This window comes from Ogataea angusta, assembly GCF_019207475.1.
Source record: "Ogataea angusta isolate 61-244 chromosome Unknown 61-244_NODE_6_length_652341_cov_89.526226, whole genome shotgun sequence".
NCBI classification, from domain to species: Eukaryota; Fungi; Ascomycota; class Pichiomycetes; order Pichiales; family Pichiaceae; genus Ogataea; species Ogataea angusta.
Window position 1 is genome coordinate 76,604 of NW_025065220.1, and position 26,597 is coordinate 103,200.

The 26,597-nt window shown below is 49.6% G+C and overlaps 16 protein-coding genes across 16 annotated transcripts; 6 read left to right on the forward strand and 10 right to left on the reverse strand.

The window, feature by feature from the left end:
- Positions 1-143: 143 nt before the first annotated feature.
- KL928_003075 (uncharacterized protein) lies at positions 144-2,489 on the reverse strand (the record flags this gene model as incomplete). Its single annotated transcript, XM_043203622.1, has 1 exon — positions 144-2,489. One exon carries the CDS (start codon positions 2,487-2,489, stop codon positions 144-146), a length of 2,346 nt encoding a protein of 781 aa, XP_043059328.1.
- Positions 2,490-2,739: 250 nt separating this feature from the next.
- On the reverse strand, positions 2,740-3,762 carry KL928_003076 (uncharacterized protein; the record flags this gene model as incomplete). Its single annotated transcript, XM_043203623.1, has 1 exon — positions 2,740-3,762. The coding sequence occupies one exon, from the start codon at positions 3,760-3,762 to the stop codon at positions 2,740-2,742; it is 1,023 nt and encodes a 340-aa protein (XP_043059329.1).
- Positions 3,763-4,385: 623 nt separating this feature from the next.
- Positions 4,386-5,390, forward strand: KL928_003077 (uncharacterized protein; the record flags this gene model as incomplete). Its single annotated transcript, XM_043203624.1, has 1 exon — positions 4,386-5,390. The coding sequence occupies one exon, from the start codon at positions 4,386-4,388 to the stop codon at positions 5,388-5,390; it is 1,005 nt and encodes a 334-aa protein (XP_043059330.1).
- A 486-nt stretch (positions 5,391-5,876) lies between these two features.
- On the reverse strand, positions 5,877-6,551 carry KL928_003078 (uncharacterized protein; the record flags this gene model as incomplete). Its single annotated transcript, XM_043203625.1, has 1 exon — positions 5,877-6,551. The coding sequence occupies one exon, from the start codon at positions 6,549-6,551 to the stop codon at positions 5,877-5,879; it is 675 nt and encodes a 224-aa protein (XP_043059331.1).
- A 302-nt stretch (positions 6,552-6,853) lies between these two features.
- KL928_003079 (uncharacterized protein) lies at positions 6,854-7,885 on the forward strand (the record flags this gene model as incomplete). Its single annotated transcript, XM_043203626.1, has 1 exon — positions 6,854-7,885. One exon carries the CDS (start codon positions 6,854-6,856, stop codon positions 7,883-7,885), a length of 1,032 nt encoding a protein of 343 aa, XP_043059332.1.
- A 75-nt stretch (positions 7,886-7,960) lies between these two features.
- KL928_003080 (uncharacterized protein) lies at positions 7,961-8,533 on the reverse strand (the record flags this gene model as incomplete). Its single annotated transcript, XM_043203628.1, has 1 exon — positions 7,961-8,533. One exon carries the CDS (start codon positions 8,531-8,533, stop codon positions 7,961-7,963), a length of 573 nt encoding a protein of 190 aa, XP_043059333.1.
- An 80-nt stretch (positions 8,534-8,613) lies between these two features.
- KL928_003081 (uncharacterized protein) lies at positions 8,614-9,165 on the forward strand (the record flags this gene model as incomplete). The annotated part of the gene is made up of 1 exon (XM_043203629.1): positions 8,614-9,165. One exon carries the CDS (start codon positions 8,614-8,616, stop codon positions 9,163-9,165), a length of 552 nt encoding a protein of 183 aa, XP_043059334.1.
- Positions 9,166-9,236: 71 nt separating this feature from the next.
- Positions 9,237-10,556, reverse strand: KL928_003082 (uncharacterized protein; the record flags this gene model as incomplete). Its single annotated transcript, XM_043203630.1, has 1 exon — positions 9,237-10,556. One exon carries the CDS (start codon positions 10,554-10,556, stop codon positions 9,237-9,239), a length of 1,320 nt encoding a protein of 439 aa, XP_043059335.1.
- A 472-nt stretch (positions 10,557-11,028) lies between these two features.
- On the reverse strand, positions 11,029-14,151 carry KL928_003083 (uncharacterized protein; the record flags this gene model as incomplete). Its single annotated transcript, XM_043203631.1, has 1 exon — positions 11,029-14,151. The coding sequence occupies one exon, from the start codon at positions 14,149-14,151 to the stop codon at positions 11,029-11,031; it is 3,123 nt and encodes a 1,040-aa protein (XP_043059336.1).
- Positions 14,152-14,370: 219 nt separating this feature from the next.
- Positions 14,371-15,873, reverse strand: KL928_003084 (uncharacterized protein; the record flags this gene model as incomplete). The annotated part of the gene is made up of 2 exons (XM_043203632.1): positions 14,371-14,776; positions 15,362-15,873. 2 exons carry the CDS (start codon positions 15,871-15,873, stop codon positions 14,371-14,373), a joined length of 918 nt encoding a protein of 305 aa, XP_043059337.1.
- A 738-nt stretch (positions 15,874-16,611) lies between these two features.
- On the reverse strand, positions 16,612-17,700 carry KL928_003085 (uncharacterized protein; the record flags this gene model as incomplete). Its single annotated transcript, XM_043203633.1, has 1 exon — positions 16,612-17,700. One exon carries the CDS (start codon positions 17,698-17,700, stop codon positions 16,612-16,614), a length of 1,089 nt encoding a protein of 362 aa, XP_043059338.1.
- A 155-nt stretch (positions 17,701-17,855) lies between these two features.
- On the reverse strand, positions 17,856-19,772 carry KL928_003086 (uncharacterized protein; the record flags this gene model as incomplete). Its single annotated transcript, XM_043203634.1, has 1 exon — positions 17,856-19,772. The coding sequence occupies one exon, from the start codon at positions 19,770-19,772 to the stop codon at positions 17,856-17,858; it is 1,917 nt and encodes a 638-aa protein (XP_043059339.1).
- Positions 19,773-19,985: 213 nt separating this feature from the next.
- Positions 19,986-21,668, reverse strand: KL928_003087 (uncharacterized protein; the record flags this gene model as incomplete). The annotated part of the gene is made up of 1 exon (XM_043203635.1): positions 19,986-21,668. The coding sequence occupies one exon, from the start codon at positions 21,666-21,668 to the stop codon at positions 19,986-19,988; it is 1,683 nt and encodes a 560-aa protein (XP_043059340.1).
- Positions 21,669-22,218: 550 nt separating this feature from the next.
- On the forward strand, positions 22,219-24,492 carry KL928_003088 (uncharacterized protein; the record flags this gene model as incomplete). Its single annotated transcript, XM_043203636.1, has 1 exon — positions 22,219-24,492. One exon carries the CDS (start codon positions 22,219-22,221, stop codon positions 24,490-24,492), a length of 2,274 nt encoding a protein of 757 aa, XP_043059341.1.
- A 112-nt stretch (positions 24,493-24,604) lies between these two features.
- Positions 24,605-25,107, forward strand: KL928_003089 (uncharacterized protein; the record flags this gene model as incomplete). Its single annotated transcript, XM_043203637.1, has 2 exons — positions 24,605-24,798; positions 24,900-25,107. 2 exons carry the CDS (start codon positions 24,605-24,607, stop codon positions 25,105-25,107), a joined length of 402 nt encoding a protein of 133 aa, XP_043059342.1.
- Positions 25,108-25,231: 124 nt separating this feature from the next.
- On the forward strand, positions 25,232-26,583 carry KL928_003090 (uncharacterized protein; the record flags this gene model as incomplete). The annotated part of the gene is made up of 2 exons (XM_043203639.1): positions 25,232-25,667; positions 25,823-26,583. The coding sequence occupies 2 exons, from the start codon at positions 25,232-25,234 to the stop codon at positions 26,581-26,583; spliced, it is 1,197 nt and encodes a 398-aa protein (XP_043059343.1).
- Positions 26,584-26,597: the final 14 nt, after the last annotated feature.

The window sequence follows — 26,597 nt, forward strand, 5'->3', positions numbered from 1 at the left end:
ATACCTAATGAGGACATATTGATAATCAAATTTGTAGATAAAAAATCCGCCTCTTAAATTACTCAGAGATGAAATTTTATCACGGAAAAAATGACTACACGACCTGCTGAATATAAATTTTCTAAATCAGGTATTATATGATGCTATGATAAATATTCGTACCCAGTGCCTTCGCTGTCTCGTGCAAGATATTGCTCATCGATGAGCACCTCAATTGCTTTCTTGATATCGGCCACAGTAGGCTTGAACCGATCAATCATCTTGTACACCTCACTCGTAAGCTGCTCGTGCTTGTAATGTTTTCTAGCTTTCATCACCCTCACAATAGAAGCCTTCAAAATACCATGGTGGCGCATCTGAATCTCGGTATTCGTGTCCTTCTCCTCATTCTTGGAATCTGTTATCTTCACTCCTGATGCGAAATTAACTTTGATACGCTTAGATGTATATTCTTTCACGATTGTGAAAGTTGTATGAGGCTTCGTGATAGCTTCCTCGCCTGGAGGATTCTGTACCAGAAGCTTGTTCTTGACTAGAGGAGCAATATTAGCTTTGAACACATCCACCGGAGCAGCAGTCGCTTCGAGTAATTCAGCAACGCTCAGCGTATCTGCTTCGTTGAAGGGGTACAAAATCGCCATTTGGAAAAGCGTGACAGTAAACAAAAATGGAGGCTTCCCCGGTTTGGAAATGTTTGCTTTCAACTCGACTTTGGACCGATTCCAAATCCAGCTCAGCTGCCGCCCAGGGAATTTTGACTGATATATGGAAGCGAACTTCTCTTGTGTGTTGATTAGCATTGGAGGCAGCAAGATAGACTCGTTGCTTTTATTGAATATGGACTGCCAAGCACCAGAGTCCAGGATCCGAGGTTCCAAGTCAGAAACGTACTCTTTAGGATTATGTTCCTGCATAATGGTTTCTTTGTACAACGTACCGAGGTCCCGCGAAACTCTAATATCGTTGAACATGTTTGTGATTTTGTTTGTGTATTCTTGCGTGTTGGCCGATCTTAGCTTGCCAATGATCAGTTCCTCCCTTTCGCCGTCCTCTGGCGTCATTGTCGAGCCCATCAATCTTTTAGATAGGAACCTTCTATACCAGACTTCAAAACTTTCTTTATCGTCGATAAACTTGAAAACCGTCATGAGCTCGTCAACGGACATATCCTCAGGTTTCTTCCTGAGCATCTCGTCCGCATATTTAGCGAGAAGATCTGGTGTCTTGGATTTGGATTTATCTTTGGGGGTGGCAATTGGGTTATAGTTTATGAAGGACTGACATGCGCTGTCTAGAGCCTTCACAAATGCTTCATTGTTTTCAAAAGATTCCTTCACCACGTTTTGGAATTTGTGGTAGACTTTGAGAAGGGTTTGAATGTATGTTTTTGCATCGACATCATATGCAGGCCCTTTCTTTGGCTTTGACTTTCCGTCGTCTTCCACAACAGCACTCTGTTCCTTCTGTTGTGCCTCGAGCTGCAACTTGAGCTCTTCAACAGCGTTTAGACCCTGCTGTCTAATGTACGCTTGGAATTGCTGCAAAAGTGGATCTATGGTCATTGGCACTCTTTTCAAAAGATGGTGCATTCTTCTGATATCTGAATATCTTTCTTGGTCAAGCAAAGGAGTCAACTCAGAGCGAATGACATCTGCGTGATTAGTGATTAAGACCTCATTCAAACAATCGTTCAGAGGTCTTCTGGTATGATCATTTAGCTCTTCGAGCCTCTTCAGCTCTTCCTCTATCCTCTGCTCTGCTTTCACAAGGTAATTAACAACTCCGTACTCTTTGATGAAGTTTTGAGATTCCTCAGCGTAGAAATTGTATGTTTCCGTCAAGAAAGATTTTTCGAAATCATTGATGTAGACAGATAGATTCTGTTTCTTCAGATCGTTCACGTCAAATCCTAGAAGTACAAACGATTTGATGGCCACACTCAAATTTCCAATAGACTCGATTTTGTTTAGTCGTTGATCGCGGATCTGTTCCATGATCTCCGACATCAGAATGTCTAGATTTGTGTGAAATTTGTAATCTCTCCAGGAAAGCAAACACAGACTGAGAATGTCGTATATCTCTCTGTGGCCGTCACCTCGTTCTTTGGTAACCCAGTATCTATTTATGTAGTCGAGGACATCGTTTAGCCTTGTGGATCCAATTAAGTATCTCTCCCAGGTTCTGATGTAAAATTGGAGAAAAGACTCCCCTTCCTTTTGTTTCAGATTTTCGAGGTAGTGTTTCAAATACGTTTTGAGTCTAGCATAGAGTTCTCCTCCAACCAATCTTACAGATCCATCTCCAGGTCCCCCTCCAACACTCGATGCAGCAGGTCTTCTAGAAGATGCAGCAGTACAGTAGTCGTAGACCTTGGTGTATGTCTGTGTGTACATGAATGAGTCAAGAGAAGAGTTCTTTTCGTCACCGAGAATCACATGAACAGCGGGCTCGATTTCCTTCCATGTTCGATCCAGAAATGAGTTTGACATATTTCAATGGAGGGATATGTAGCGCAAAGGTGAGCACAAATCAATCGATATTACAATAGGTTGCAAAGCTGAAAATTGACAAGGTAGCGTAGGTTATTATGGTCCGATAATGCTACCGTTTTTCTCTTGTCCCCTTTGTTTGTTTGCCACAAATGTTTTTCCAAGTTGAAAAAAGAACTCGCGTGTAAGGGTAAAAAATAGCCATACTAAAAAAATGTAGCTGCGAGCTTTTGATGCGGTATATATTATGCTAAGAGAGTCTCTGGTCAATTCTGTTGACCATTTGCACCACTCGAATGATGCTGATTGTAAACATTATACACCAAACAACCAGGATGATGAAGAGAAATGCGGCTAGGGTTCGTTGACGACTGCACATCGACACTAGCAACTTGGGGTTACTCACAACTGAGTGGTTGACTGCGCACACCCATCGGGAATCGTAAAGGGAATTGAAGCTGAGAGCCAGGTTAGCCGAGGAAAATATCACAAACACCAGCTCGCACATAATTAATCTCAATTTAGCCTGCGGATCCCTGAGTCCGAGCGGTTGAGATGTGAACTCGTCGTAGCTGATATAAAACAGGTACAATATGGCCACAGACTGCACAACAATTGCCATTATTGTGCTCGGTTGCTGCGAAACGTGATCGGTGGTATCTAGGTGGTTATTCAAAACGACTATGCGAGCGGCCAGACCCAAAGCAACGCATGAAAGAAATAAGGTGAACATTCTGAAAAAAAGCGGGATGTATGAGTTGTATATCAAGATGTCATTAAATCGAGGCTTCCAGTCTTTCTTGTTCTCGGAGATCCAGTATCCAGCCTTCGATCTATATTTGGTCTTATGGTATGGTCCTGAGTTGTTTCCATTCAAGTCTCCACTATCATGGAGCGCGGAATGTGGCGGGCCATTGTACATGCGCTGTAGCTTCTCCTCGCCTCTCCAATCTTGATCCAGTTTGTAGCTATCCAGAATGGACTCAGCGCCCGACTGATTGAACTGATCCGGAGCATAGGCGTCAATGTTCCTGAAAGTCGAAATAAAACGGCTCCAATAAGTGGGACCGTAGCAGTTTTCATTGGGCTTTGGCTGGAGCGGAATCTGGCCTCGCTCAACACCATCTAGTACGTAGGGCGGAACTGGCTGGATTTTGTGTCGATATTGTTTTGGAGTTTTCTGAAAGATGTCCGGACCGTTATTTAAACCGCTCGACATGGTGTTTGAATTTACACCTGATCCAGAGCTGGGTCCGGGATGACTGTCAGACATGATAGTAGCCTCTTAATTGCTCCTCTTGATGTCTCTCTCTGGCTCAGCGAATCAAGCGTTTACCTCGCAGTTGAAATATCCTCACAAACTAAGGTTAAACACATTTTATTGAAGCGAGCCAGTAATTAATATCACATCCGTACACCGCGACAATGTTTTCTGTGATGAGCTCCCTTAGTTGCATGATGGAAAGTCAGCAGTAAATTGGACATCAGCGCCAAATGTACGCCAATTGCTAGAAACTACTCTGTCTCTATTACATGAAAGACTCAGCAGAAAGTTTATTTTGATGAATCTGTATTGAAGGCTAGGGCCGTATCAATTTAAATAAGTCTGAATATTAAAATGTACCTAATCTTTCATTCGAGTAAAGTCTAATAGACTAGCTGTAAAGTATACCATAGCAATTCAGACAAGTTACATATACCATTGACAAGCCCAAAAAGGCGACTTTCCAAGCTACTCGTCATTAGACCCACCGTATGCTCGCGTTGCAACCACGATTACGTAATCAGATATTTGGTGCTAGCAAATCTCTAAATAATTATCAACCTTAGAATAATCAATCGAGGTTTACAGAGCCTCATAACCCAAGCAATAGCTTTCCTGAGGCACAAAATACCATGCTAACGTTGATACGTAACACTAGGACGGTATATATTGGAAGTCGTTCATTCAGACCATACCATTCAGTTGTGGAGAGCATCAAATCGGAGGTTCAAGCTCATCCGATTTATATTGTCTGTTTACCTATTACGACCAAGAAATCATTTTTCTTCTGCCAGTATACTCCAAAGGCTTTGCCTGATGGCAAGGAAGGGCTGGACACGAAGCTAGTCAACTGGGCGGCGAGAGCTTGGAATAGACTTGAGAGGTCCGAGAATCGAATCAACAAATCAGTTGTTAGTCTTATGCATCGCCTTCTAAATGAGATACCGTGGATGGAAACATGTTTCAGGTCCATACCGTCGCAAAACAAAATTACTAGATATCTCAAAGATTACCATAAACCAGACGAGAAAACAGAAAGGAAATCCGACCAAGACCGTAAAGTGCATCCGGGATTGGTGACCCAGTTAGACATTTCTCCCGAGGAACTAGAGCAAATACCTTTGTACTACCCATCGTTGTTGCTTTCTAGTGAGCAGATCACCAACGAGCTTCGATCAGAGCTCCAAAAAGGTCACGAGTACCATAAAAAGTACCTCTTCGTGAATCTCTTATTGCTGCCACTAACGATTCCTTTTGCATTGATCCCACTGATACCCAACGTTCCTGGATTTTACCTTGCTTATCGATCCTACTGTCATTTGACGGCATTGAATGGAGTGAAGCATTTGCGGTTTTTGTTGGACCTGAAAGGCGGCGAAGAGCATCATCTTCAGATGATCGGTTTACAAGACGCACACAAACTATTCATTGAGTCCCAAGATGAGACTACCAGATCGAATGTGCTTGAACACATTAAAAAGAGTGATTTGAAAGAAAAGCTACTGCTCGATGAAAGCTCCATCACCAACATTTGCAAGGCTTTTGGAATTGAGAAATTTGAGCCCAACCTCCATGTCGCATTGTATCAGGAACGCAAAAGGCTGAGCCAAGAAGGCATTGAGCCTTCTAGAAATTAGAACCTGTAATAATGAATACTATTTATTTACGATCTTTGCACGTGACCGTAGCCGAGGGTTCTTTTAAGAATTGAGCTTCGAACATCTTCAAAGAAAAAAAATAGTAGTTTGCGGGTTCATAATTAGAGAGCACACGACTACGTCGGCGAGGCTGGTCCACTATAAATATAAAACCTTCCAGCATTAGTTTTTTTATACCAAAAGTTATTATCCCAGGATGAGAGCTAAGTGGAGAAAGAAGAGAGTTAGAAGACTTAAGAGAAAGAGACGGAAGGTCAGAGCTAGATCCAAATAAGTAAATTGGCGGACGGAGAATGGCCAGGAGCAATGGCTGAACCGGTGACCATCTCGAAGTCTTTAGTTAAGAGTGTCTCTTCAACCATTCGATGTATGTGATTCTCCAACATCTGGATATGCATTGAAAGTCTTTCCATTGTTTATATTTAGTGTGTCCGTTAATATACTTGAAACTGGATCTAACAACCGTTAGTAACAGCCGAAGATCCAAGAATACCAGGGTTCCTGGTCTAACGACTCGTTTTGGGTAAATTGAGATTGGGGTCCATCTGCACGATTTGTAGTCTCCCCCTTAGTCAATTCGGACAAATGTCGGTCGACGTCCAACGGCGATGCCGTCACCGTCCGCACGTCTTCATTCGGAATTCGTCCAAAAGCAACTGTGGTGGTCCCCATGCATCTAAAAGAGTTCGAGTACTGAAAATCAGATGGCATATCGTCGAGATCAAAAGAGCTATTTAGGTCTTGGATCCAGCGGAGGGTGGTAGTTCCCAAGAGCTGTTCTGGTTTTCCGTTATCGAATATTAGGGTATCGTTTCTAACGCTGTCATTCTCTGGCGCTGAATTTTTTGTTGCTTCAACAATTTGTCTTTTGGCCAGAGTTTCTTTCTGATAAGGGTGGTTTCCATCCAATGCCAATGAGACGCTGTTCTGGCTCGAAGTAGGTCTCCAGCGCACTAATCTCTCCTCCATCATTTCAATCAGCCAGTGAGAAGAAGGGAAAATTCGATTTGATTGTCGACGTATGACTTTTGACCTGAGAGTAGGGATCACCTCCGCAGGATCCAAGGAGTATGGCGGCTTATGTGTGGGCGAATCTTCAATTCTATAAGTACTCCAGAGAGATCCAGAACTGGGGTCCATAAACAGGTGTAGGTATAAGAGGAAGGTAAAATAAATATCCCTTGCCCTTTTTTAGCCGAGGCGTCGTGCACAACTCACAGCAACACTTTTTCATGGGTTTTGGGACAAAACACCTTTTGATTGAAACAGAAGGAGTGATGTTCAATTGATCTATTCAATATAATATTGCAGAGTTTTGAATAATACATAATCTTAGAGAAGAATCAAACGCTACTTCATAAAAGCCATTTGACAGCACATTATTTGGCACGTTTGCAAAAACTGGAAATATACTCCTATTGATAAACATACGATAATTCACGATGGATTTGGATTCAGATATACAGATGGAAGATGCCGTCGAGCAAACACAGCCAGAAACCACAGGAAAGGAAACGTCGCTTTCCCAGTTCCCCATAAACACGACTGACCCAACTACTCAGAGGAACACGCTGGATGGCTGGATAGAACAATTGAGCCAATGTAAGCCACTAAGCGAGGACTCTGTGAAACAACTCTGTGCGATGGCTGTTGAGGTTGTCAAGGGCGAGGAGAATGTTCAACCGGTTCAGGTACCAGTCACCATATGTGGAGATATTCACGGACAGTTCCATGATCTGATGGAATTGTTTAAAATTGGAGGCCCTTGCCCAGATACAAACTATCTGTTCATGGGGGACTATGTTGACAGAGGCTACTACTCAGTTGAGACGGTCAGCTATTTGGTGGCTATGAAAGTCAGGTATCCACGAAGAATTACTATTCTTAGAGGAAATCACGAGTCGAGGCAAATTACACAGGTTTATGGATTTTATGACGAATGCTTTAGAAAATATGGTTCCGCTAATGTTTGGAAGATGTTCACCGACCTATTCGATTACTTCCCGATCACCGCATTGGTTGACAACTCCATTTTCTGTTTACACGGTGGCTTGTCGCCAATGATCGAGTCGATCGATCAGGTCAGGGAACTCAACAGAATCCAAGAGGTTCCGCACGAGGGACCTATGTGTGATCTGTTGTGGTCAGACCCTGACGATAGAGGAGGATGGGGAATTTCTCCTAGAGGTGCTGGTTTCACTTTTGGTCAGGACATCTCCGAACAATTCAACCACACAAACGGGCTTTCGCTCATTGCCAGAGCTCATCAGCTGGTGATGGAGGGTTACAGCTGGTCACATCAAGATCTGGTGGTTACCATTTTTTCTGCACCAAATTACTGCTATAGATGTGGAAACCAGGCTGCAATTATGGAAGTTGACGAGAACCACAACAGAGACTTTTTGCAATACGATCCTTCCGTTCGCCCTGGCGAGCCTACCGTGACCAGAAAAACTCCAGACTATTTCCTATGACGTGCTCTAACCATTACAGTTACTAAATTGGTTTATTTGTATCACCAACATTCATTATCATATTTCATTACGTGACTATTTCACAATTTGGAAACTCCATGGAATAGTCAGGTGTACGGTTTTGTCGTCGTCTATGAATTTGGACACGGCATTGTAGGAGCCTCTTGCCAGTAGTCCGCTTGGCGCTTCCACCTCGTCAAACACCTTTTCGTAATAAGGTTTGTCGACTGTGCAGGGAGCGAATGATCCGAGTGGCTCATCTAGCTTGTCCACCGTTATTCCCGTTTTCTTCACTGCCTGCAAGTATCTTAAACCGGTGATGATTTCTCCCTGGATGCGGAACTTGATCACCAGCTGGTAAATGCTTTTTTCCTTAATTTTGAACGACACTCTCGGATCTGTGGCGTCTTCGAGCTCGACAACCACCGGAGGTTCACCTCTGATGTTTAGCGTCATCGAGAGAATCACCACTGTTCTCTTGTCGCCTTCCTTGACAGGCAATAATTCTCCTGTGTTCAGACCAAGAGACCGCTTCCACTTGTTGAGTGACTCATCATTAGCGTCTAACTGCGCGTACTCCTGAAGGGACTTCTTTTCGCCGACTTTGAAGCCAGGGATCTCTTCAGGAACCAATTCGGTGTCTGACATGTTTTTATAAATAAACAAAAGTTGGAGAAATTGGCAGATATTTGCAAATCTTAAATTCTGGACGTTTTGAATTTAGCATAATGTCGTTACCCCCTTGCCAGATTTTGTGCCAATCAGATTCTCAGACACAGCGAAATGTTTTGGACACATTGTTTGAGCCATGTGACACGTTGGCACAAGTTTTAATTCCAACAGTGTTTAGAAGTTGTTTCTCCACATACAGCCACTTGATCGAGGCATGCAGAGATCAACTGAATAAACTGTACCTCCAGTATATCAACGACCGAACTTTGAAGCCGACGATCGACAACATAGTCTCTGCACACCCAAGACTGGGTCCCCCAAAAGACGCGAATGCAAAACTCTCGTCACACTCCTCCTCAGAACAGGCTCAACTCAACGCGGACCCTGAGCTTGCACAGAAATTGGTGGAACTTAACGATCGCTACGAAGCTACCTTCCCAGGACTCCGATTTGTCGTTTTTGTGAACGGACGGTCAAGAGACGAGATAATGAAAATCATGAACGAGCGCATCGCGAGGAATGATTTGGACGCCGAGATCAAAGAGGCCTTCGACGCCATGTGCGACATAGCCCTCGACAGGGCGAAGAGAAACCAGTCCAAGTTGTAATACAGACTCACATGATATCGTTATGTTAGATCATATACATTAGTAGATGTGATGCAGTCCAGCTCGAATTCTTATTTGTCACCCCCGTTGCTCCATTTTTTGTGACTCTTTTTCTCGCCGTTTTGAGACGACCTGTAATACCCGTTGTTGTTGTCAGGAAACTTGTTTCTACCATTGGAATACCGTCCCCCGTTGCTGCCCGGCCCCATCTGATAATACACGCCGGGGTGCGGAGGCGGGTAGTAATATTGATACGAAGGCACCATCTGCACAGGAGGCATGGAGGCAGTAGCGGAGAGAGGCGTCGATGACGCGGAATTAGGCGAGCCTTCAGCAGGTACCTGGGACGGCGGCATTGGGGCAATGGATGTCTCCGGTGGAGTTGGCACAGCGTAAATGTAAGAGTACGGTGGCATTCCTGAAGAAGGGCTCGGAGAATGCCCCTGCTCATTGGAAGGCGACGTGCTTCTCATGTTGATGGGCGCAGACTCCACAGGTTGGGGCATCATCTGGGGCGGAGGTCCGTACGGATAGTTGTACGGAACGAATGGATGGTAGTAGCCGTACTCCGGCATTGGTGGATGCTGATATTTTTTTCTATTCCCGCGCGGCCGTGTGTCGGTATCTCCGTCGACAAAGCCATTGGGCCCGTCCATCGAGCCGTGAACTGCCCTATTGCCCTGTTTTCTGAACGATTTGTCGTCTTCCAGATGATGCCCATTGCCGTTCTTGTTATAGCCCGAGCTACCATTTTGGTAGCCTTCATCTTTGGCGTTCTTTTTGGTGGCTTTACCGCTTTTGCCAGAAACAGGCCGCTCATCTTCCTGCTCGCGCTCCAGACTCGAGCTGAAGTACGATTTGTAGTTGTCGAAAATTTCCGAGACCCTTATCCTGTCGAGTTTCTCCATTGGGTCGAATTTGATGTTTCTGAAATCCAGCGGCTTGATGTTGCCCTCATCGTCGAACGCTGCGGATTTCTTTGTCTCGTCGTCGGCGTTCACCAGCGACGTGTTGATCTTGAACAAAACCATCGAATAACCGTCGTTCGACAATATGTGCCCTAAATTGTAGTACTCGGCTAATTTATGAGTCAGTAACCGGTAGTAGGAATTCAGCGGGGTCATTTTCCACGAGTCGACGTTGGGCTTTACTATGAACTCGATGATCTCAGATTCCAGGTTGATGATGAATTCGCGGTCGTTGAGGTTGGACTGATTGTTTCTGCCGTTCATGTTGAACAGCGACCTCACAAGTATCTCCGGTACGTCGTAGGCGTCAGACAGCTCTTTGATTATTCCTTGAGGAGTGGAAGACTTCAAATCTATTGGGCTGAAAGACCTCTTGAGCGTTGACGCCGAGGACGAAGTTGGTCCCGATTGGTCCTCAGCCATCCTGGTGATATATTTGGGTGATGCTATCGATGACTTTGCCTTTCGTGAGCACACTTCCGAAATCTTTGAAATTCCAGCTATTCCGTCCCGATTCTGTCTGGTTCGCAGACGTTCGTATCCCAGTCCCCAGGAAGAAATCAGCAGTGGTACTTGTTTTCTTTTCCTGTCTTAATTTTTTCCTGCGCTCTTGTCCCCCCCGCTAAAACACGCGACAGGTTTTGTTGTGACGCTAGATTACCCGACATTATTCCCCGTACAGATACTCTATACATACGCTCCTTTCGAGCACCCGAGTGCTGGCGTGCGCCGTTTCTTTTGCGCTACCAGCTTCTGGCTGCCGCACGCCTTGTCCGCCGCCGCTTACGCCAACGCCTACTGATGATTATGGTAGCCTAATTTTTGGGGCCCGGAATTTGTCACCCGCGACGAAAAACTGCTCCGTGAAGCGCACTTGCAATTCAATTCGAGCGGATTATTCCATCTTCACATCGCCCTGGCTGTCTCTGTTCTGACGGCGCTCTTTGATAAATTGCTCGATCTTGTTTTTCAGCTCTGTGTCCTCAGCCACATCCTCCAGCTTCAGCGGCGTACGATTGAACGGATCTGTTGGATCGTTCATCAAATGCGCCTTGAGGACAGACCGGTCCATGCTCACCTTGGACTGAGGAAGCTTCACTGGGTCCTTCATCAAGGTAAACATGAGTGGATCGAGGAACTCGTCTGGAATCTCTCCCAGCTCCAGCTCTTCCTCCTCGTCCTCAACCTTCACCTTCTCGGCTTGCTCAACAAAACTGTTTAGCTTCGTACTGAACTCGACGTCAATTTTGCCAACCTTGTTGAGAATCTGTATCGCCCGCTTGAAACATGCAGGACTAAACGATCTCGAGTCTCTGGCAACAGCCTCCACAAACTCCTGGCCGTCAGAAAGATTGATGAAAATCGAGCAGATGTGCAGCAGCAGGTCTGAGGGGTTGAAATGGTACGTTTCAGGATCCTGCACCCTCAACTCGTTGCATCTTGGCCCAACCAGGGCAACAAGGTTGTAGTTGAGCATACCGGCGAGTCTGTCAACAATTTCCACAATGTAGAATGCCGAAGGGATCTCTTTAGTGAACAAATCGAACAACTGAATCGTCTTGTTGGAAAGCTGCACCAGAGACTTGGCCATCCTCTCACTTTCCTGCAACTTCTTGTTCAAATCCTCATCGCTTTCTTCAGTGGCAGGAGAATTTCCCTTTTTGCGCGACGCTATCTCCCGTTGGCATGTTCCAATGGTGTGTAGGTGGTTCAGCGACTCGTCTAGCAAGTACGTTGTGTCGTTGAGCATACGTGCAATGAGCCGCACAAAGAACTTCTGATTCTTCGAGATGCGTCTCAGATCAGCCCTGTAGAAATCAAATTTCCACAATTGCTCTAAAATCATCGAGATGTGACATCTGGCATTGAACTTGTCGTAGAATTGAGACGATGCGCCCGTCTTCTCCACCATCACATAGAAATCTAGCAGAGATATCAGCAAGTTCTCTTTGACGAGATCGTTGTTGTTGAAAATATGGATCATGTATCCGTCCATGTTGTTGGCCATAGGCAAAGAACCAAAAAATAGAACCTCTGTAAGTCTGGCCTTCAAGTGCGGGTTGTTGACCAGTTCAGGGCATCTGAGGATAATTATGGCAAACTCTATGAATTGATTCAGCTGTTTTTCGTTCTGTAGCATTGGATTGTTGCTAAATTTCGCAATATAATGGCAGTAGTTCACAATGCCCTCAATAAAATTCTCAGGGTAGTACTTGAACGGCACAGGAGCAATGCTTCTCAAGTACTCAAAGTCGTCGAACTTGTCGACATCGTCATCGAACTTATTGAATGGAATTTTCAGGGCAATGTTTGGATAGCTGTGAGTAGGCTCAATGAGCCTGATGAAAAACTTGATTGCTCCGTTGATCACATCAAAAATCTCAAGCTGCAACTCCCTGTTCAAAGAGCACATGTCGATGGACAATTTCATCGACTTCAGTTTCTGAAGCTCTTTCTTCAGAGGCTTGAGCCTGGTATCAGCCAGCATCTTGGCTAGCGGGTTTGCGTTATCAGTAGAGGTCTTTTGTAGCATTTCTTCTAATTTAGCGAGTTCCTGTGCAAGTTGTTTGACGTGATTGGAGAGTCGTTCCGAGTTGATAATCATACCTCCAAAACCGTACTGCAGATAGCTGAGCATCAAGAAGAAGCACTCAGATATAAAGTTCAACGGCTCGTCAGAAAGACTCTCTTCAGGGTAGTGCTCTTCATATTCCTGAATAGTGGAATTGATTTTGGTTTCCTCCTTTAGGTCCAAAAGTTTGTTGCGGCGACTTAAATAATCCATTGAGATCTTGTCGATCTTGATCCCATCAGACAAAAACGGTTGTGATAACTTGACGAGAACCATAGTGATGCAAAACATGAATGAGTCTGACGCCAGTTTTTTCGGATTGGCGTGCTCTCCTCTTCTCAGATGGTTCTTATTAACGATTTCAGCGAGGAGTTTTAGAAATGCCGTACGACACGCTTCTCCGGACCTCACGATCTTGTCGCAAATTCCAAACAATCTGTTGATCAAAACCAGCTGCTCACTGTGAAGTGATTCGTGGATATTTTTGATTTGAGTTTTGGTAAGTCCTTCTGGATAGTTGGAAATTGCTACTTCCGGGAGCAAAGCTGACACCCTTAAGACGGGCCCCAAAATGGTTTTCAGCTCAAACTCGTGGGCCTTGAGCCCTTCTGGGTGGAATCCGTCCACCAGATAGAGCTGCGAGGCTATGGTCTTGTTGGAAACTAATATTTGATAAACCGTCAAGATTTTGGAGTAGTCGGTGTCTGTAGAGTAATTAAGACCCAACAGCTGCTGGGACAGGTGCGGGAGAAAAACGTTGAGGAAGTCTAAAACACTGTCATTGTCGATCGATCTGGATATGATGTCCATTAGAAAAGTATCATACTTGTTGATGGAAGACCACAGTTGGCGAACAATCACTTCCAGCTTGACTTCGTCAACATACATATCGGGAACCTGGAACAGTAGGAGCGAGTAGCTTGAAGTCAGCCTGATGACCTCATCAATAAGGTGTGATTTTGTCCCCCTGTTTGGCTCGTCATTTTTGATCAGTCTTCGGACATTTTTGGCCTTACTCCAACAATCGGCCAGGTACTCAAACGGAGTTTCGTATTTGGTGGAATCAATACCCCTTTCCGTCAGAATGTCTAGCAGGACGCTATCAATCGAGTCCAAATTGAACGTTTGCATCTCCTGAGCCATGGATTCGAGGAACGTGTATTTGAGAGCTTTTTGTTTAGATAAAGTGGCCTGCAGAATAAACTCGAGTTTTGTATTGATCCATTCCTCGATCGGCTCTGCTTGTCTTTTATCTGGTGAGCTTGAACCGCTGACCGAGGGCTCCCGGGTGCTGGACACCGATTTGTCGGAAGATTTCACTGCAGACGGCGCGACAGGGTTGGGAGTCACTGGGCTGGCGATTTTTTTCGGTTTGGGCTGCGACGGTTCGTTTGATAAGGCCGCAAGCCTGGCCAATCGCTTGGCGCGAATCTGGAAAGTTAGCATGAACAGCCCTTATGCGCAAGAAGGACACCTACCTCTTCCGAATCACTCATTTCTAGACCTGAAGCTGAAAGTAGTGGTAATTTTTTTGTTTGCCACCATCTGGTGAAGATTCCGAGCGGTGCAAGGAGGTTGGGGGAGGTTACAAAGTACTTTTGCAGATTCTTTGCTATATGAGATTATCAAAGATATACATTACCACACCAAACAACATCGACTCGTCTAAGCCTTAACAGCGAACTTCTTGGCTGGGTAGGCAATAGCTTGCTTTCTGGCCTTGTCGGTCTTCTGGGTCTTCTCGTACTTGGTGAGGGCTCTTCTCAAAGCTCTGGTCTTCTTTTGTCTGAGGTCCTTTGGAATGTACTTCTTGCCCTTGTAGAATTCTCTGACGGAAGCTCTTTGTTGCAAGTTGATCACAGTGAGAACTCTGGCAATATTCTTTCTGACGGTGTGGATTCTTGGGAGAGATGGTCTGGTCAGTTTTTGGACCTTCAATTGGGCCAGCTCCTTTTTGAGCTCGACCAGCTGCTCCTGCAGTTGTTCCTTGGACTTGGATCTGAGTTCGTAAGCTTTGACACCGGCCTGAAGGGTTAGTATTTGAGACTGTCGTATTCGACAAGGGGACTCTCTAGGGCGTGCAAACAAAACCAGGCGGCATTCGTTCCCTACCTGGCCATCTTGACACGTATCACCTGTGAAGCATCTCCCTTGACTCTAAACTTGTTGTTGGTCACATACCATTTCGTTGATTTAATGCTCTAAGACAAACTTGAAAAACGTTTGTAAAATTTTTCAAGGTCCTAGTTGCATGCAGGCCGCGCGGTGGGCCCCGGTAGAGCTCCGTGGTGAGACGAAAAAAAGCCCGGCCGGGGAGTAGCTGACCCGCAGCAGCGTTGACAGAGAAAGAATTTTGTGACTGCGAAATCGTCGCGCTGAGATCGCAGATGATTAGGTAAGCAGACGGGCCCCCCAAGAGGTGATCGTCTCATGATTTGGCAGATACGGAGATGGAAAGGACCTCGGCCCACCATCGCGGGTTATGAAGAGCTTGATTGGTAAAATTAGTAAGAAGAATACACAATTTAGATTGAGAACAGAAACTTACTTGGTAAACCAATCGATTCGAGACAAAGTTCACGGTGAGTAGTCTGTATCACTTGCAGCCTCAGTCTAAATCATTTAGTTACCATTTTTCAAGTTAGTAGACAGCCACTCGAGACCCTCGTACAGACCGTCACCGGAGGTGGCGCAGGTCGCCTGGATGAACCATGGTCTTGGTCTGATGGACTGCAGACCCAGTTTCTCTGTGATCTCAGCAGCATTCATGGCGTTTGGTAAGTCTTGTTTGTTTGCGAAAACCAATAACAATGCATCTCTCAACTCGTCCTCGTTCAACATTCTTTGCAGTTCCTCTCTGGCCTCAGAAATACGGTCTCTGTCGTTGGAGTCGACAACGAAGATGATACCCTGTGTGTTTTGGAAGTAGTGTCTCCACAATGGTCTGATTTTATCTTGTCCACCAACGTCCCAGACGGTGAAGGAGATGTTCTTGTACTCCACGGTTTCGACATTAAAACCAATCGTTGGAATTGTGGTGACAATCTCGCCCAATTTCAGCTTATATAGAATGGTGGTTTTTCCGGCAGCATCGAGACCCACCATCAGGATTCTCATTTCTTTGCGACCAAACAGGCCCTGGAGCAACTTCGAAATAGACAAACCCATCTTCACGCGTTAGTAGTGTTATTTGTGTTTGTGGCAACAGACTGTTATCGGTTTTGGGTCAGTGAAAAAATTCCAGATTCGCACGCCACGGGGAAAGCTGGGGGGAGGTCGCGAACCTGGAAGGGGGCTGACTGCCCGGTATTAAATTTTTCTGGCCTTTGCGGCTCGCGGGCGAAAAAAAGTGACAACGAATCAAATTGGACAATAAGCTGGAATATCGTAGTGGCGCCTGGAACATCTTTAGATGGTCCTTTTTGTGCATTGCAGCCTTGTAGACATCCTCTAGAAGTCCCAATTCATGTAACGCGAGAACCCGGTGTCGATCTTGGCACGACATAACACGTCGCAGTAAATTTATTCTTTACCAATCCACGTCCTCTGCTGATACCGCCCATTGCAAACCGACGTCCGATTTCACAAATGCTGAATTGCACACTTACCGTTTATTATAACCGGTTGTAAACTTGTTCCCTGTCCCAGATATAACAAATATTATATGGAAAGACTAGTTGGGTAAACAAAAGATAGTGGATGTCTTTTTTCTCCCGAGACCTTTTTGATAAAGCAAAAACTTGGTACACATCTCTACACACGCAACCTTACACCGGAGGACGCGACACGCGACCAAGCAGGTCATTCTTATCATATTACGAGTATATGGCCTAGTTATGCAACGGAGATAGCAAGTCCAACTTACGACGTTGGGAATATTAGCGAAGATTGCGCAAGGAGGGGAATTTAGCGACCGATATTGACTTTGCACGTGGAATATTTCTGCAATGCTCTCAAAAACACAGCGTAGGAAACCTCATCATTGTCTGGCTCCCAGTACATCTCGCTGAGCCGTGTGTGCCATGGGGGGTAGCCCTGTAAGTTCAGGTACGGCTGGAACATGATAATCAGGTCTGGCTCTGGGCCGACTAGCTGCTGCAGTTCCTGGTCAATAAACTTCATGTTGATGTCTTTCTCGCTTAATTCGTGGTTCTTGGACAGCTGCGACATGACTTTAGTCAGCTCTACAATGGTGGGCCTTCCGTCTACCACACTTAACAGACTGACTTCGATGTCAGGTTTGTCCTCACCGTCACCGTATTCTCCATCATACGACCCAGCATAGCTCAGATTCAAATGCGGAATTTTGATATGGTAGGTGGGGACGTTGCTGGTGCCGAAGTACGCCACGAGCTTGCGATGGATCGATCGACGCAGCTCTGGAACGTGTGTCTTTAGGACGCCGTGGTACTCGTAGATCGAGAAATTTGGGATTCCCGACGACAGACACCAAGCAGTCAGCTCGGCAGCGTCGTTGCAAAGACCCTCAACACCACCGTTCTCCTCTTGTTCGGATTTGTAGTTCAAAATGGCAGACAGGCGGTACGGAATCTTGGGGAGTTTGTTCACGTCGCTGTTGATCAGCGAGGGGGTTCTGGACGGGTTGTAGGCCAAATTCAGAAACCGTAGCTTGAGCCTGTTGTAAGTGTACTCGTAGAAGCGGTACACGGACATGAGAAGGTACAAAAACACAAGAATCGAGTGGTAGATGTAGTAGGAAATAGGACCGGGGGCGTCTGAGCCCCCACCTTCTCCCTTTGTCTGTGACCCTGACGACGCCAGGTTCTTGAAGAGATTGTACAGCGTGGTGAAAAAGGTGTCTGAACTGTATGCTGGGACCGGGTTCCTGTGATCAACATCGATAGGAACCTCGCTTACGTCTTGTTGGTTTTGCTGAACCAGGTTGTACACCAGCTCCTGGGACGCCTCTGCGGAAAAACCGTTCGCTGGCGATTGCGACCCTTCCAGCTCGGTGGTCTTCATTTCCAGGGACATTTGGTTGTCTTTGGAGTAGAATCAATGGCAAAATGTAAAATTCGACACTAAAATATAAAGGGAAAGACACCCTCGCGCCTTGAGATGGGTCAATTTTTAGGCCCTCTGGTGGAGTAGATAGAAAAAATAAAATAAAATGATAAAATATAAATATTTTATTGTCCGTGGCTATGTACAGACTCTGCTGTTCCGTCCAGACCGACGCCCAGGCTGCGGATCAGCCCCATCAGGTCCTCCTGGTTGGTGTAATTGTATTCTGTCTGGGGGCCCAGATACTCGCTCAGGTGCGGGTGGTGGAACTCGCTCTCGTCGTCTGTCGAGTGGACCGAGGGTGGCACGTTGTTTGGCACGTTCAAAATCTCCGTGGTCATGGCCACTGCGTTGGCTCTATGCGACTCCGAGTGTCGTGGAGAACCCTCGTTCTCCGGCCTTTCTGTGTGCGGCTTAAAATACATGGACTTGCGTGCGCTTTTGCACTCTCTAAAGAGCTCGTCCACCTCCTCCAAAAGCAGTCCTTTTGTTTCGTAGATGTAGAAGTAGGCAAACACCATGCCCACAAAGTTCAAAGACCCCCACAGGAAGAAAATCTTGGTGCCCAGGGCGGCCGTGTGCTTGCCGGTGTCGACCAGGTACGGCGTGCAGCAGGCAAAAATAAAATTCACGAGCCAGTTGGTAGCAGCGGTCAGTGCGACGGCTTTTTGCCGCACCGACAGACTGTACATTTCACCAACAACGACCCAGGCGAGCGGGCCCCACGTAGAGGCGAAAAACGCAATGAAGAGACACACAAACGCGACAATCACCTTGTTGGCAATTAGAGAGTCCGTGGTCACGCCGACCGCGCCAATGACAAAGTTCGACACAGTCATTCCACCGGCCCCAACAATGAGCAGCCATCTCCGGCCCCAGATTTCGACCGAGAAAATGCCCGGGATGGTGAACACCACGTTGACTGTGTAGGTGATGAATGAGATGAGGTACGAGTTGGCTATTCCTGCGCGCACAAAATAGTTGACCCCGTAGTAGAAAATAAAATTTATTCCCGAGCACTGCTGCAGCGCCTGCAAAATCATGCCCGTGAGCATGCGGCGCAGCTGGCTCGCACGACTGGGCGAGCTGCGGAAACAGTCCATGATGCTTGTGGGGCCAAAGCTCATCTCGTAGTCGTGGCTGGCCTTTATTTCGATCAACTCCTCGACCAGCGACTTGTCGTTCAGGGGCATGCGGCGGAACCGCGAGAGAGCGTGGAGAGCGTCGTCAAGACGGTCTTTTTTGAGGTAGAACCGCGGCGACTCTGGCAGCGAGTACATTCCGACGCCCAATACAACGCCCCAGATCAGCTGCAGGCCGATCGGGATGCGGTAGCAGCGGGCGTCGTCGATGGAGTGCGTTGCTTGGGTGATGGCGCTCGAAACAAGCAACCCCCACGTAATGGCCCATTGGTAGAACGAGATCACAGATCCTCTGATCCACTTGGGCGACACTTCGGCCTGGTACAGCGGGATGATGGCCGATATCATGCCCACTCCGAAGCCGCTCACAAAGCGGCCGACACACAGGAGCGGGATACCTTCGGAAACAAGCTGCAATATTGTGCCGAGCGAAAACATTATCGTGGACGACGCGACGATACTCAGCCGTCGCCCCACTCTATCTGAGAGCACGGGAGCAAACAAAGAGCCCACAAATGTACCGATCGAAAGCACCGACGTGATGATCGACGACTGACTCGCGCTGAAGCTGCCCGCGTGGTTGGGCGGGAACGTTCTCTTCACGTATTTCATTTCCAGCAGGCCGTTGATGATGCCTGTGTCGTAGCCGTACAAAAAGCCCCCGATGGCCATCAGCAAACCCACGTAGACGGCCATGATGGACGACCAGTTCCGCCGGCGCTCGCGCTCCGCGCCGTCCGGCGCCTGGTCTTGTTTTTCGTCCTCCACAGAGGGCTGTGCGGACTGATCGTAGTCTGTGGTGGTGTAAGTATCTCGGACCTCGACGCATCTGGCGGGGTCCTGCAAGCTCATATCCCGCAGTTCTAGCGGGAGCGAATGATCTCGAGCTTCCGTCGACATGGCCTAAATAATGGGCACTTGGAAGAACGCTCGTACTAGCAAATCTGGGGTCTTTCCTGGTTTAAACTAATTTTTTTTTTTTATGGGGAAAGAGAGAGCGGAGAGAAAAATGGAAGAAAACGAAATGGGAAAGACGCGTCGGTCGACGCTAAGAGTATTATCGTAGCAGTGTTCATTAACAACATCGTACAAAAAACCAAACACTTCCCAGAATCAGTGGATCATCTTGGAAAAGCCAAATCTAACGGAAAACATCTTGGACAGTCTGTTGTTCTTCTTGTTCGGCTTGCCGTCGAGCGGGTCCAGCGTATTCACCGCGACCTCTGTTCGAGGAATGGCAGACTCCACTGGATCGATCTCCTTGGTCTCGTTGAGCTCGTAATGGAGTGGGCTGGATTTTGACACTTCTAGTGCCGCGTCGCTGGAACTCGATACCGCTGGCTGCTCAGTGGCCTCGCTCGTCGTCTGGAGAAGATCGTCTGCGGAGAGACTGAGCGGACACGAGACAGTCACCGGCGTAAGCGTCTCGCCCTGTCTTCTGCTGAGCGACGGCGTGCTCAGGTTGGAGTTGGCAAACCACCCCAGCGAGCGGCGTCTGAGCTTCTTGTCCACAGCGGAGTTTTGGGTATTTTGGTATTTTTCCACTGCCGAGTCCGAGACAGAGCGCTTTCCCGTGTCGTCAGGCGAGCCAGTCAGCACTTGCGACAGGGTTCTGGAGCTTAAAGCGTTGGAGAGCGAGCGGTAGCCGAAAAGTGAGCGTCTTTTCTGCTGCTTGTCCTCCGTGACAGAGCGGTTGCGCAGCTTTGGCATGGCCAGCGATTCCTCCACCAGCGGGGAGGCCAGCGTCTCCTTGAGCTTTTCCTGGTTGTCTGCTACGAAGGAGCGCAGTTTGGCGGCGAGCTCGTCGTACGACGTGATCCAGTTCTGCAGCAGCCGCTCGTTGGCTTTGTAATTCTGCAAAAGATCGTCTGTGCTGGTGGTGGAAGCAAGCTGGGGCTGCAGATCGTCCACCTTGAAAAAGCTCATCTGGAAGATCTTGGCAAGGTTCGACGACGGCATCTTGGTGATGTCGCAGATGTCGGGCTGTGCCAGTTTGTTCAAAAAGGAGAGCAGATAAATAAACAGGTGCAGGTTGACCAGGGGCAGGTTTTCCAGCGACTCCTTCTCCTTGTCTGTGTCCTCAATGCTGGTTGGTATGGTTTTGTAGGAGCTGAGGCTGAACGCGTCTTCGGACTCTGTCTGCGAGGCCTCCTCCGTTGTCGGTGTAGCGTCCTCAGTCTCGTCTGGAATGGGAACCTCCTGCGGCGACTCGGCCACGGTTTTCAAGGACTTGCTTACATCCAGTGTGATGAGGCCGTCGGCGAGGTTGGAGAGCCACCTTTTCAGCACCATGGCGGCGTCGTACGCGTTGGGAGCGGTGTCCTCTATATTATCGACGTTTTCGACGCGGCAGGTGTCGAAGTCGAAACTGTCGATTCCGTGCTCGCGGATCAGCGACTCGATCTTCTTGATCTTCTTGATGGACCCGTTGATCCGGAAAATGCCCTCTTTCGGGCCCTGGTCCAGGATGAACTGGCAGCACTTGTGCACGAGCGTGGGCACCACAAGCGTCATGTCTGCGACTTCCAGCCGCACGCTCGATCTCTTGGCCTCGTTCTCCAGCATGTGGCCGCCCGCCAGCGGCGTGGCCAGCGGCGGCGCCAGCACAGAGTCTCTGCGACTGCCTGCTGACAGGTCCGCGGGCGCGCTCGCCTCAGAAAAAGAGGTATCCACCCTGAGAGTGGGCCCCGAGATGGAGAACCGTTTGAGGTTCCTGTCGCTGGTGAACGACTTGAACAGAGGCTTTCTGTAGCCTGGGCCCGGCTCGGGAACAGGGATGTCCAGTTCAGACGCCATACAAAATGTTGTTTGGGGCAGGTTTGGGAATTTTAGATAAACAAAACAGCCAGAAATAATGTGCGCACGAAAATATGCCTCTAAGGTCGCCAGGGATCTCCACAGAGAATGAGCAAATGAAGACCAAAGTTTGCGATGAAAGTACTTTAGTGAGCTAGCTCGAGTGGATCAACTCTGCATTCTCCCAACGGGTAAATGCAAAACAACCAAACAAACTCCTGTCCGCCCCCTTTAGATCGTCAATTCGATGCGCGGTGGCATTGCGCCAGGGCCCGCGATTGTTGCACGCGTGTGTTTTTGCACAAGACAATTGGGAGCCATTGTTTGGCATTCCAGCGTGGCGCGCCCGCGCTCTAGATTGGCAGCGCCCCTCGCACACCGCTCTCTGGGGTTACCCGGCCGCAGCCTCTAACGGGTTCCGCCGTGGTTTTTCTTGTGCAAAACACATTGTATGGGCCGTCCATAAGCTACAGCGAAACAGCTCTGCGACAGAATCCGATCGTTATCATTTGCTGAGTGCATGGCTGTGCAGTTGTAACCACATCGCACAATGTCCGAAAACCTATACTCTGCCGTTTATTCTGGCGTACCGGTGTATGAGTTTCTGAACCCAAAGTCGTCGGTCATGCGACGAAAGAAGGACGGCTGGATCAACGCGACGCACATCCTCAAGGTGGCGAACTTCCCGAAAGCTAAGCGGACCAGGATCCTGGAGCGCGACGTCCAGGTTGGCGTGCACGAGAAGGTGCAAGGAGGATACGGCAAGTACCAGGGCACGTGGGTTCCGATGGAGCGGGCGGTCGACATTGCGAACGAGTTTGGTGTCTACGACGAATTGAAGCCGCTGTTCGACTACAAGCCGCGGGACGGCGGCGGGACGCCGCCGCCGGCGCCCAAACACCACCATGCGTCGAGTGGCGCGGGAAAAAGAGGCCGTGTGAGCGCTAGAACGGCCTCTGAACCGCTTGCCACGCGGAAGAACGAGTTTCCCGCCAAGGCGCCCGAGCCTGCGGCGCGGAAACGCACGCTGAAGCCGCCCAGGCCGCAGCCGTTGCGTGTGTCGCCCCCGCCGCCGTCCGAGTCCGAGTCCGAGTACGAGGACAGCGACACGCAGCCACTGAAGCGGCGCGGCAACGGGCTCCAGCCGCACAGGGGGTCCTCGCCGAGCGATTTCATGAGCGACGACGACATCGCGACCGCGCTGGAGCAGCAGCAGTACGCCGTGCACCGGGCGCCGGACGCGCACGCGCGCGCGCCGCCGTACATGGAGCATTTCTCGCCGTACACAAAGCACGAGCTGGACTCGCCGCAGTCGCGGGCCACGCCGCAGCGGAGCCAGTCGTGGTTCGACGCCAAGAAGTCGTACACGCAGCAGCTGCTCGAGTACTTTCTCTCGACAGAGGATAACCTGACGGGCGACACGAAAATCCCGGACTTCATCCTCGATCCAAACAGCCCGTTCGACGCAGACCAGGTCATCGACAAGGACGGCAACACGACGTTCCATTGGGCGTGTGCCATGGGCGACCTGCGCATGTGCGACGCCCTGCTGAACAGAGGATGCAACTACAGAGCCCTGAACAACGAGGGCCAGGTGCCGATCATGCGCAGCGTGCTGTACACGAACTCGTACTCGAGACGGACGTTTGCGAAGCTGCTGGACCTGCTGCGCGACTCGCTGCTCGACACCGACGAGCGCGGCCGCACGATTTTGCACCATATCGGGTTCTCAACAAATTCGGTCAACAACCTGCCAGCGGCGCGGTACTACACAGAAATCCTGCTGACCAAGATCGCCGAGACGGTGCAGCCCATGGAGAGAATCATCAACTTCATCAACCAGCAGGACATTGACGGCAACACGGCGCTGCACATCATGAGCCACCATAGCGCAAACAAGTGTATGCGTGTGCTGCTGGGCTACAACGCGCGGGTCGATATTCCGAACCACCGCAACGAGCACGTGAGCGACTACCTGTACAACAACAGCGTGTTCGAGCCTGCGTCTGCGCAGTACTCGTTCATGGGCAGCACGGGCGCGGGCTCGCAACGGAACCACATGGACTCGCTGTCGCAGATGAAGCCGTTCACGCCGTCGCTGAACCTGCACAACGCGTCGATGACGCAGTCGTACGTGAACGCGTCGAGCTACCTGGCCATGCCGCACTACTCAGAGACGGCGATCCAAGTGAGCCAGAAATCGGGCGACATCATTGAGAGGCTGGGCGAGCTGTCGAACGCGTTCGACCAGGAGCTGCAGCAGCGGGACAGCGACATCAAGGAGCTGGGCGTGATTCTGAGCCAGATGGACGCGGACATCGCCAACACAGAAAAGGAGATCAACGGGATTCTCAAGACGGTGCTGAAGCTGGAGAAGGAGGAGGCCGGCGACTTCGACGCCGCGCTGGCGCAGATGAGAGACGAGCTCAAGGCTGCGGAGGAGGAGTACGCTGCGCGCACGCGCTCGCTGAAGAAACTAATCGAGCGGTCGCAGGCGAAAGATCTGGCCACCGAGGTGCAGCAGTGCGAGACGGAGCGGCTGCGGCAGCTGAGCATCGAGAACGAGGGCGAGCTCAAGGCTGCCGAGCCGACGCCGGAGAACCTGCGGCTGGTGCTCACGCTGGTGGCTCTGCAGATGACGCGCAAGCACACGGTCGACGACCTGGTGAGTCTGTATGCGGACGCGTCGGAGAACACAGAGACGATCGCCAATTACCGGCGGCTGGTGTCGAAGCTGTCGAACGTGCCGATCGACGAGGTCGACGAGAGTCTGAACGACATCGAGGAGTGTTTGAAGGCGGAGGAAGCCGAGGAGGGGAAGTAGCTGTTTGGAAACCAGCTATATTTATGTATACTATGTAGCATAATGTACCATATTAGTGCCGAAAATAAAAAAAAATACGTAAAAAATAAAATAATCATAAAATAATTTTATCATGAGCTCCGCGAAGGAATTTTTGTACGAGGAGACGTGCCGCGTGCCGATTCTGAGCGACCCGTCGAAGACGCTGGCGCTCGTTTTGACCGTTCCGCCCGCCGTCCATGCGGACCACTTCACCAACGACCTGGGTCCGGCAACAAACAGGCTCGCGGTGCTGTTGCACGGGCTGGGCTCGCACAAGAACTTCGGGTTCAATCCGGGGCTCGCGAGCGCGCTCAGCAGGGAGTACGGCCTGTACACGGCGCGGTTTGATTTCCGGGGCTGTGGCGACTCGTCGGAGTGCGGAAAAGACGGCCGGACGATCGACGAGGACGTGGAGGATCTGGACAGCGTGGTGGAGTATTTCCAGTCGGGCGGCCACCGGGGGACGAAGTTGGCGGTCGAGCTGATCTGCGCGCACTCACGCGGCGTCGTGGTGATGTTCAATTGGACGTTGCAGCGGCAGCGGCTCGGCAAGCCGCTGGTGTACACTCTGATCAATTGTTGCGGCCGATTTGACGGAAAGGGCATGCAGGAGAGAGTGGAGCGCAACCACCCGGATTACCACGAAAAAGGTGGGTACTATTTGTCTGGCTACGTGGGGGGAAAGTACCGAGACGTGTGGATTCCGACCACAGAGGTGATGAGCACGTCGGCGCAGGATATGAACAAATTGAAGGGGCTGGACAAAATGGTGCAGGTTCTGAATATATACGGGTCGGAGGACGAGGTGATCCCGCCAAAGGACAAGCACATGTACCACGAGGTGCTGGGACAGCGCAGCGATCTGAGCGTCATTGAGCAGGCGGGCCACAACTTCTATGGTCTGACGGTGTACGACGACCCGGAAAGCACCGAGTACACGCTTGGCGACGGCACGGTGACGATCCACGGGACAACTTATCCGCTGCACCGGCGCAGAAAGGTGATCGACTACACCGGCGAGTTCAGACAGCGCGTTCTGCAGTGGCTTTCGCCGCAGCAGAGCTGCGAGCGGTTCTACCGCAACACGCTGTACATCGACGCACACACGCCACGCTGGGTCGACGTCGAGGGCATTGCGAATTTCCGCGACCTGGGTGGCTGGTGCGTGGGGGCAGCGAAACGAGTGCGGCCCAGACTCATGTTTCGGTGCGCCAACCCAACAAACGTGACGGCAAAAGGCCGCAGGACGCTGGAACAGCTCAACATCCGCGCGATCTTTGATCTGCGGTCCGCAGAGGAGCGCGAGGAGTACGGCCACCTGGAACTGGCACATGCCACCAACTTCCACATCCCGGCGTTCGACTCGAACCTGTCGCCGTCGCAGGCCACCAGCCACTACCTGTACCTGCTCACGTGCTGGTCGACGTATCTGCAGGTGTACAAGGACGTTCTGGCGACGGGCACGGGCGCATTTCGGACGATTTTCGAGTATCTGAGAGACAACCCGGGCTGCCCGATCCTGTTCCATTGCACGGCGGGCAAGGACCGCACCGGGGTGGTGGGGATGCTGCTGCTGCTGCTGGCGGGCGTGGACCCGTGGATCATTGCGCGCGAGTACGAGCTGACGACGATCGGGCTGCGGCCGGACCACGAGCACATCCGGGCGAAGTTCTACACGGCACTGGAGAAAATGTCCGATACGCGGGTGAAACAGCAGCTGTTCGAGACGGTTGCGCGGGGGAGAACGAATTTCAGCGTGCACGAGGACGGGTTCAGGAACCTGATCAGCAGCCGGTACGAGGCGCTGCGCGCGACGATCGAGTGGGTGGACGAGAAGTACGGCGGGGTGGAGCGGTATCTGCGGGAGCAGGTGGGGGTGGAGGATCCGGAGCAGGTGCGGGCGCAGATCGTAGTGAACATGGCCTAACCCGGGCTGTGCAAAGGTGGCACCGGGGTTGCCTATACCGGCGAAAATTCTATTGTTTGGGCGTATTAAAAAATTTTCACCTCGAAGCTGGGTTAGTCACCAGGCAATATAAATGGTGGGGCAGTCCTGCAGGTGGTAATTAATTGTCCTGTATTCG